Source organism: Salvelinus sp. IW2-2015, linkage group LG9 (genome assembly GCF_002910315.2).
Source record: "Salvelinus sp. IW2-2015 linkage group LG9, ASM291031v2, whole genome shotgun sequence".
Lineage (NCBI taxonomy): Eukaryota > Metazoa > Chordata > Actinopteri > Salmoniformes > Salmonidae > Salvelinus > Salvelinus sp. IW2-2015.
Window position 1 is genome coordinate 20,706,866 of NC_036849.1, and position 10,258 is coordinate 20,717,123.

General features: G+C 45.4%; 1 protein-coding gene across 1 annotated transcript; it reads right to left on the reverse strand.

The window, feature by feature from the left end:
- Positions 1-1,547: 1,547 nt before the first annotated feature.
- Positions 1,548-8,383, reverse strand: LOC111968794 (kelch-like protein 28). The gene is made up of 6 exons (XM_023994663.2): positions 8,260-8,383; positions 6,732-6,992; positions 3,402-4,039; positions 2,847-3,290; positions 1,880-2,088; positions 1,548-1,779 (listed from the first exon to the last, which is right to left on the reverse strand). Exons 2-6 carry the CDS (start codon positions 6,990-6,992, stop codon positions 1,616-1,618), a joined length of 1,716 nt encoding a protein of 571 aa, XP_023850431.1. The 5' UTR covers positions 8,260-8,383; the 3' UTR covers positions 1,548-1,615.
- Positions 8,384-10,258: the final 1,875 nt, after the last annotated feature.

The following is a 10,258-nucleotide window of genomic DNA, read 5'->3' on the forward strand; positions in this document are numbered from 1 at the left end:
GAGACAACACCGCATCCACCCCTCCATATGACAGCAGGGCGGTATGTCACACGTACCATACATTAGCAGTGAAAATAACCCTTTGATTCTGGCACACAGAGGAAAGCTATTTGTAGCTCTATGTAAGGTGGGAAAGTTACACCAGACTTGTGAAAGCATATTTTGGCACGTCTCATGAGGCTGTGTATATGCACTCTTCCCTGAGCTCGTCAGGAAGGCCATGGCCACATGCAGCTCCTCACACATGCTTCAGCAGAGAGGTGGCAAGCAAGCAGAGAGGGTGTAGGGATCATTCACATGCTAAACAAGAGGCTTGTTCCTAACCCATTAGAGCACAACGATCACAGACTTTCTTTGTAAGGAAACTGGCAGTGATAGCGGGCAGCCAGATGTACTACTTTTTAAATGCAGGGACAATGTTTCAGGCAAACCATAGCTTAACGGATGGCATCCCTGGGGCTAAAGAATGAAAGCATCAGATCAGTAATGTATTGATAGACTGCCTAAAGAGTTCAATTTAACATGGGGCTCAAAGTAAAGACACTGCTTTATTGCATGGGAGCTTGTCAAGTTGGGGCATATACATTAGTATACAACCAACATCTACAACAGTAACAGAGGAACAAATAAAATAAGAGAATCCTGAATATAGCACCAGTTAGCAGCATACAAACCCAGCAGTGAAGAGGGACAGGGTCACTTTTGAATGCTTATGAAGAGGGATGAAGTGTGACCCTACCACAGGATGATGTAATAGAAGCTGTAACATGAGGGATCTCAGAATTGCTCCAAGGATGAAACAGACAGGTGGCAAGTACTCTCAGGAGAATTCATTGGGGTTTGCGTATCCTTCAACCCTTGACTCAAATACACACACACTAGTAACCCAGTGCAAAAAACATTTACAGGCAATGCACTAGAGGATATATTTATCTATTTCTTTTAATTTACAGAGAAAAAAAGGCAGCCCTTGTAAATGAATATATAAAGATTCCAATTTCTCTTTGTGAAGCACTGATTTAGGTGCAGACATTTCAAACTCAGTGTGTGAGCCAATCACCTTGCCTGAGCTTTAGTCCAGCACACAGAGACAAAATAACAATCATTTAATCTGACATGCATCTACTCACAAGCATACAGACATTCTGCGCCACACGCACACAAACTTTAAGGATCCAGAAAATTGGAACACATGTTCTGCTCATAGCAGGAAGAAGGAAAAAAAGTCTGGAGTGTTTAACAGAAATAATGGCATAAACACAGGTCTACGCATTTTTTTTCTTTTCTTTTTTTTCTTTTTTTTTTACTTAGTTTTCTCCCACAGTCCTCTGTAAAATGTCAGAGTCCTCGTTGTGGTCCAGCAGCAGTAGTGGTCATCTCCGTGACAAGATCCATGGTGATCTGCCCCGCGCCTTCCTCCACCCAAACCAGACCCTTCTCACTCTGGCCATCTCGGTGGTCCCCTGTCGCCAGCCGGGCACATTCATCCAGCAGCAAGCTCGCTCGCCGGGATTCACGGCAGTGTGGCACCGCCCTCAGCCTNGGGGGGGGGGAGAAAAGAAAAGCCTTTCGTCCAACTCTTCTCTTAAGGAGTCCTACCCAGGGGTATCATGGGTCAAAGTGCAGTCAGCCCAAAGTTACAGCGGCAGTACATCATGCCGCTTGAGTCCAGCCAGCTGTCTGTGATGGGGTCGTATCGCTGGACAGTGTTCAGGTAGGATGACCCCGAGTGACCCCCCACCACATAGAGATAGTTGTCCACGATCGCGGAGCCAACCCCTGGGAAGATAAATATTATAAATGGTTATTCCTGGCCATGCAATATGAATGGTCAACTTCCCAGCATCAACATAAACCTTGTAGTAATTTCCCAGCTCACCTGTGCGTGGTTCATTCATGGGCCGACAGGCTGTCCACTGGTTCTGGTGTGGGTCATACCTCTCAATGCTGGACAGGTGTGATACCCCGTTGTGTCCCCCAACCACAAATATGAACCCTAGCATGACCCCAACACCAAAGTTGATCCGTTTGTCTGCCATGGGGGCTACCATTTCCCAGGCATCCTTGCTGGGGTCATACCGCTCCACACTGCACAGTAAAAAGAGTTCAAGAAATAAAACTCAGTCAATAAAAGGGTACAGTTACACTGTGCATTTTGACTGTCACTGCAGCCGTTTCTTTTTAACAGGTTAGTACAGTAGCAAGCCTAATACTCCATCATATAAAAGAAAATGACTAACTAACATTTTCTGAATCTAAGCCAATACAATTCACCATTGGTCCTTTTTGCTTTTAGATACTATATAGCTGTACCGTTGTCACAGCTCAATTTAATGAGGCCATCTATTCCAGTTCTATATTTTGCAGGATATATCAAGTAATGAAACCCTCAACAGCTTCCCTGTCCAAACATTTTCCTGAGGGGTTTGGGGAGTCAAGGAGACTGGTAACTACAACATCTCTCTCTCTCTCTCTCTAGTGAGCAAAGACAACAGGGGTCTAACCAGCAAGAGAGCTCTTGTTCTACAAAAGCAACTATGTCTGTCTGAATAGAAGACAACAAATCTTGATCCTACAGAATATGGGTTGCATTGCAGGCTAGTAACAGAGCATGATTGAAAGGGTGGCTGAAACCCTTTCCTTGGATGGATCAAAGACCTCAAAAGGTCTTGTGGGGTCTACCATAAAAAACCTTCCTGATGTGAGCATTAGCATGTGTAGGAACAAATGGAGGTTCACGGTAAGTTGAAGTAGGCATAGTATTTCAAAAGCCTACTAGAACCACATGAGCAAAATCACCTGTTAATTTAATAATTCCACCGCAGATTGACTATATTAAAACGTACCTGTTCATGTGGGCTGGACCATAGCCTCCGATGGCGTAGACCATGCCATCCAGCACAGCGGTGGCAAAACAGCTGCGTGACTTGGTCATGGGTGCCACAGGCTGCCACTCCTTCACCTTGGGGACATATTTTTCCACAGACTGTAGATAGTACTGGCCGTCGTAGCCCCCCAGGGCATAGAGCTCCCCAGCCAAGACCACTACCCCCAGGGTGCTGCGACACTCTGCCATGCGCTCCACTGTAGACCAGGTGTTGCTGTCAGGGTCCCATCTCTCCACTGTACTCTCATGTCTCCGGTAGCTAATGCCCTGTCGCATGTGTGTGGCGATGCCACCCACCACATACACCTTCTGGTCCAACAATGCCACTCCAAACTCATAGCGGGGCACACTGAGAGGGGCAAGCCCAATCCACGAGTCCGTCTGAGGGAAATACATCTCCATGCTACAAGAGAAAGAAATGAGAACATTAGTTACATTTGTTAAATGCATTTCCAATTCATATGAAACATTTGCTAAAATAAAACATTTGCTACTGTTTGGGGTTCAGCATTACCTCTCGAGGGTGGCGAAGAGTCCAGCCTTGCCTCCAACAGCAAGGAGCACCTTGGGAGCACAGCGTGGCCGTGTAGACAACACCGTCTGGTAGGAGAGCCGGTGCTCAGGCATGAAATGGTATTTGAGAGCCTCGTTGAGCAGGTGCTTGCAGGCGTGGTCATCCCGGATAAGGTGGTTTGCCTCATAGAGGCGGGTAAGGAACTTAACACTGAGGAGAGGCAGGCGGATGCAGTGCAGTAGCTGAGCCAGGTGCTGCTGCCGCTCAGTGACATCATACTTGATCCACGACTCCAGGGCATAGAACACAGTCTCTTCGGTTACTACCTTCAGACAATCATTTGACACTATTTCATCCAGCTCCGCCCGTGTCAGCTCAAAAAACTCTTCTGTCTGGCACACCTCTTCAAAATTCTGGCAGATGAATTTAGTGGCAGCCAGGCAGAGATCATGGCAGCCATAGGTCTCAGCGAAGCGAGAGATGCCTATACAGTTCCCAGCATCTAGTTGGCTCTCTAGGAAAGAGCAACACTCCTTCAGCACCAGCTTGACCTGGAGCAGGTTAGCAGCTGGCAGTAGGGACTCCACCGTTTCCTGTGAGATGAATACTGTGCCAGTGTAGGCATACTCAACGATGGCCTACAGGAGGGAAAATAAAACAATGATATGAAAAAGCCAGAAAAGGCTTGTTTTAGTAAACACAGTGAAATATTCAAAATACTAACGCAGGTAGTACCAGTGACTCGCTCAATACGGAAGTGGTCAGATGACACGGATGCTACGCTACATGACTTTTGCTAGCACAGTTCCAGGATGCATCCAATGGCATTGAGGAGTATACCACCTCAGTCACCAGCTTCATTAATAAGTGTATCAACAACGTCGTCCCCACAGTGACCGTAACCAGAAGCCATGGATTACAGACAACATCCGCACCAAGCTAAAGGCTAGAGCTGCCGCTTTCAAGGAACGGGACACTAAGAAATCCCGCTATGCCCTCAGACGAACCATCAAACAGGCAAAGCGTCAAAACAGAGTAAGATAGAATCCTACTACACCGGCTCTGACGCTGGTCAGATGTGGCAGGGCTTGCAAACTATTCCAGACTACAAAGGGAAACCCAGTCGTGAACTGCCCAGAGCCTACCAGACAAACTAAATGCCTTTTATGCACACTTCAAGGCAAGCAACACTGACGCATGCATGAGAGCACCAGCTGTTCCGGACGACTGTGTGAACACGCTCTCCGTAGCCGATGTGAGCAAGCCCTTTAAACAGGTCAACATTCACAAAGCCGCAGGGCCAGACGGATTACCAGGACGTGTACTCAAACCATGCGCAGACCAACTGGCAAGTGTCTTCACTGACATTTCAACCTCTCCCTGACCATGTCTGAAATACCTGCATGTTTCAAGCAGACCACCATAGTCCCTGTACCCAAGAAAGCGAAGGTAACCTGCCTAAATTATTACTGCCCCATAGCACTCACGTTGGTAGCCATGAAGTGCTTTGAAAGGCTAGTCATGGCTCACAGCAACACCATCAGACCGGAAACCCTAGACCCACTCCAATTCGCATAGCTCCCCAACCGATCCACAGATGACACAATCTCAATCGCACTCCACACTGCCCTTTCCCACATGGACAAAAGGAACACCCATGTGAGAATGCTGTTCATGGACTACAGCTCAGCATTCAACAACCATAGTGGCCACAAAGCTCATCACTAAGCTAAGGACCCTGGGACTAAAAGCCTTTCTCTGCAACTGGATCCTGGACTTCCTGACGGGCTGCTCCCAGGTGGTAAGGGTAGACAACAACACATTTGCCACGCTGCTCCTCAACACTGGGGCCCTTCAGGGGTGCGTGCCTAGTCCCCCCCCATACTCCTTGTTCACCCATGACTGCGTGGCCAAGCATGACTCCAACACCATCTGCCTGCGGCTATGGAACCCTGACCTGTCCACCGGACGTGCTACCTGTCCCAGACCTGCTGTTTTCAACTCTCTAGAGACCGCAGGAGCGGTAGAGATACTCTTAATGATCGGCTATGAAAAGCCAACTGACATTTACTCCTGAGGTGCTGACTTAATACACCCTCGATAACTACTGTGATTATTATTTGACCATGCTGGTTATTTATGAACATTTGAGCATCTCGGCCATGTTCTGTTATAATCTCCACCCGGCACAGCCAGAAGAGGACTGACCACCCCTCATAGCCTGGTTCCTCTAGGTTTCTTCCTAGGTTTTGGCCTTTCTAGGGAGTTTTTCCTAGCCACCGTGCTTCTACACCTGCATTGCTTGCCGTTTGGGGTTTTAGGCTGGGTTTCTGTACAGCACTTTGACATATTAGCTGATGTACGAAGGGCTATATAAAATAAACTTGATTTGATTTAAGTTTGCAGACGACACAACAGTGGTAGGCCTGATCACCGACGAGACAGCCTATAGGGAGGTCAGAGACCTGGCAGTGTGGTGCCAGGACAACAACTTCTCCCTCAACGTGAGCAAGAAAAAGGATCCAATCGTAGACTTCGACAGGTCGGAAGTGACGCGGGGCGAGAGTTTCAAGTTCCTTGGTGTCCACAACGAACTCATGGTCCAAGCACACCAAGACAGTTGTGAAGAGACCACGACAACACCTTTTCCCCCTAGGGAGACTGAAAAGATTTGGCATGGGTCACCAGACCCTCAAAAATAATTCTACAGCTGCACCATCGAGAGCATCCTGACCGGTTGCATCACCGCCTGGTTTGGCAACTGCATCACCGCCTGGTTTGGCAACTGCATCTGACCGAAAGGCGCTACAGAGGGTAGTGCGTACGGCCCAGTACATCAAAGGGGCCAGGCTTCCTGCCATCCAGGACCTATAAACTAGGCAGTGTCAAAGGAAGGACCAATTTTTTTCAAAGACTCCAATCACCAAAGTCATTGACTTCTCTCTGCTACCGGAGTGCCAAGTCTAGGACCAAAAGGCTCCTTAACAGCTTCTACCCCCAAGCCATAAGACTGCTGAACAATTCATCAAATGGCCACCCAGACTATTTACACTGCTGCTCACTGTTTATTATTTATGCATAGTCACTTCACCCCTACCCACATGTACAAATTACCTCTAACCTGTACCCCCGCACATTGACTCTGCAAGGGTACCCGCTGTATATAGCCTAGTTATTGTTAATAGTTGAGTTAGTAAATATTTTCTTAACTCTTTCTTGAACTGCATTGTTGGTTAAGGGCTTGTAAGTAAGAATTTCACGGTAAGGTCTACACCCATTGTATTCTGTGCTTGTGACAAATAACATTTGATTTGTTTAATTGAGCCTTACTTGTAGCGCAGCCTCATCAACACACTGGAACTCCACCTCAGAGGTCTCCTTCTCTGACAGATTTCCTGTGAACATGGCCTTGAAGTAAGGGCTGATGCTCGCCAGCACCACTTTGTGGGCATGGATCTTAGCATCCCCCACTCGCAGCACAATGTCGCACAGCTCATGGTCCTGCCGCAACAGCTGGAGGCCTTGCAGCAGCTGCTCAGAGTGGGGCCGCGTCAGACTGGCAAGCATGTAGGACTGGGCCTGCTGGTCCATCTTATGGGGGGAGAAAATGCACATCATTAACATCCTGTCAAAGACAAGGGAGAAAAGCACAGAACTATGGACAAGTTGAAGAAGACACTCAAGACCACATTTTCCTCTCCAGGTGAAATCGAAGGGAATGATTTAGAAGCAATTTGCAAGGAAATTATCTGGCAATGTGAGCCACCTAAGTCATGCCAATAAGTTAACTGAATCAAGTACAACATACTATATGCAGTGGCAGTGCACTGTATACCAGATATTATCAGAATGTGTGTTGACATGTGTAACCCTGAACATGGCCAAGTTTCATCACATAGGCTAATTATATAGATCTGATTAATAGCGAATGGCATTGCAAAACTGTCCGGACGGAAGATGAAAAAAACGATTTTATTTTTTTTCACTGTGAAAATATTATAAGAAATCAGTTTAAATTTATATTAATCCTCACGATTAAAATACTTATTTCACTCTACAGTTTGGCTCATCTAGTGAGCTAATAACCCCGGTTTCTAAATAATAGTAACATGTAACTAGCTCTGCCATTAGTATTTAGCATCTTCGCAGCAATAGACAAAGCTTGAGTGACGCCTCAAAATCGCTAAAATCAACTAGCTGTCAAATGTTGTTAGCAAGCTAGTCTACATTTGCTTAGCTAGATACTGTAGCTATAGCTCAGCTGAGCGAGCAAACACGCTAACCTTGCTAGTAGCCAGGTAGCGCAACAACCTATTTGCCAAATCTCGGTGATCAAATTTTTTCAAAGCTCCTCGACAGCTTGTAGAATAGAAACGGAAAAAATAAACATGAAATTTCTCAAGCAAAGGGTAACATCCGTTTACTAGTTTAGCCAGCTATCTTGACATATAATCTGCCAAGTAACGTTCGTTAGCGAGCTAACGTTTGCTGCCTTCGCGTCGTCGGTCCACTTTCTTAGCATCAGCCTTGCAAGCCACAAGTACTGTTCAGATGTTTCAGATCCGCTAATGAATATTATATTTAACAACATTGTAATATTGGCGTAGGCTGGAATAGCCAGGCTATCGGATGTACGGGGGTTCTGCGGCCTCTTGTGAGAAATTACAATAACAAGGGCATGTTATGTCCAATGCATTGGCACTGCAGAGCACGCCAGTGCAAATTTGATGCTAAAAATAAACACAGTACTAAGCAAGCTATACATTGATCTCCATCTAGTTGAGCGGTAATCAGTTGTGAACTTTGATAGCTACTACATATGTCCAAACATTTACAAGAATGTGCAACGGAGACAAACCTGTGGTGAGCGTCAGATGTCCCGACAATAGCTGTTTTTATCGCAGTAGCGGCAGGAACCCCAGCGTCTGTCAGGAAACAAACGCCAAACACTTTATGCGGCGTAACTTCCGGGAGCGCGCGGGCGACTTCAGAGGGAATGGTAATTTTGTAGCTATTTTGCACACATTTTAAATGTATCGTCTTTTTTTGTGCACAACCATAATACAATATACAAGTTAGGGGAGAGATAGACGGGAAAGAAGGCAATACCCAACAAGGTGTCATGAAAATAAAATGATCAGCATAAAAAAAATCCTATCATTGATATTACGTGTTTGATGTATATAATTGACATGCATTTGCAGATACAGGGAGGCGACATCGTCATCAGCTTCTCAAGAAGTTGCACTCGTCCTCTGGTGCCATGCAGAGGTGCCCACCATATCAATCTATGAATCTGTTTTTACTAGTATACCGTGTACGGATGGGCAATACAGTACCAGTCAAAAGTTTGGACACACCTACTCATTCCAGGGTGTTTCTTTATTTGAACTATTTTCTACATTGTAGAATAATAGTGAAGAAATCAAAACTATGAAATAACACATATTAAATCATGTAGTAACCAAAAAAGTGTTGAACAAATCAAAATATATTTTATACTTGAGATTCTTCAAAGTAGCCACCCTTTGCCTTCATGACATATTTGCACACGCTTGGCATTCTCTCAACCAGTAGTCACCTGGAATTAATTTCAATTAACAGGTGTGCCTTCTTAAAAGTTCATTTGTGGAATTTCTTTCCTTCTTAATGCGTTTGAGCCAATCAGTGTTGTGACGAGGTAGGGGTGGTATATTTTTATTTTATTTTTATTTAACCTTTATTTAACTAGGCAAGTCAGTTAAGAACAAATTCGTATTTACAATGACGGCCTACAATGATGGTATATAGAAGATAGCCCTATTTGGTAAAATACCAAGTCCATATTATGGCAAGAACAGCTCAAATAAGCAAAGAGAAACGACAATCCATCATTACTTTAAGACATGAAGGTCAGTCAATGCAGAACATTTCAAGAACTTGGAAAGTTTCTTCAAGTGCAGTCGCAAAAACCATCAAGCACTACGATGAAACTGGCTCTCGTGAGGAGTGCCACAGGAAAAGAAGACCCAGAGTTACCTCTGCTACAGAGAATAAGTTAATTAGAGTTACCAGCCTCAGAAATTGCAGCCCAAATAGATGCTTCACAAAGTTCAAGTAACAGACACAACTCAACATCAACTATTCAGAGGAGATTGCGTGAATCAGGCCGTCATGGTCGAATTGCTGCAAATAAACCACTACTAAAGTACACCAATAATAAGAAGAGACTTGCTTGGGCCAAGAAACAAGAGCAATGGACATTAGACCAGTAGAAATTTGTCCTTTGGTCTGATGAGTCCTGATGAGTCCAAATCCAACCGCCGTGCCTTTGTGAGACGCAGAGTAGGTGAACGAATGATCTCTACATGTGTGGTTCCCACCATGAAGCATGGAGGAGGAGGTGTGATGGTGCTCTGCTGGTGACACTGTCAGTGATTTATTTAGAATTCAAGGCATACATAACCAGCATGGCTACCACAGCATTCTGCAGTGATACACCATCCCATCTGGTTTGCGCTTATTTGGACTATCATTTGTTTTTCAACAGGACAATGACCCAACACACCTCCAGGCTGTGTAAGGGCTATTTGACCAAGAAGGAGAGTGATGGAGCGCTGCATCAGATGACCTAGCCTCCACAATCACCCGACCTCAACCCAATTCAGATGGTTTGGGATGAGTTGGACCGCAGAGTGAAGGAAAAGCAGCCAACAAGTTCTCAGCATATGTGGGAACTCCTGCAAGACTGTTGGAAAAGCATTCCAGCTGAAGCTGGTTGAGAGAATGCCAAGAGTGTGCAAAGCTGTCATCAAGGCAAAGGGTGGCTACTTCGAAGGATCTCAAATATAAAATATATGATTTGTTTAACACTTTTT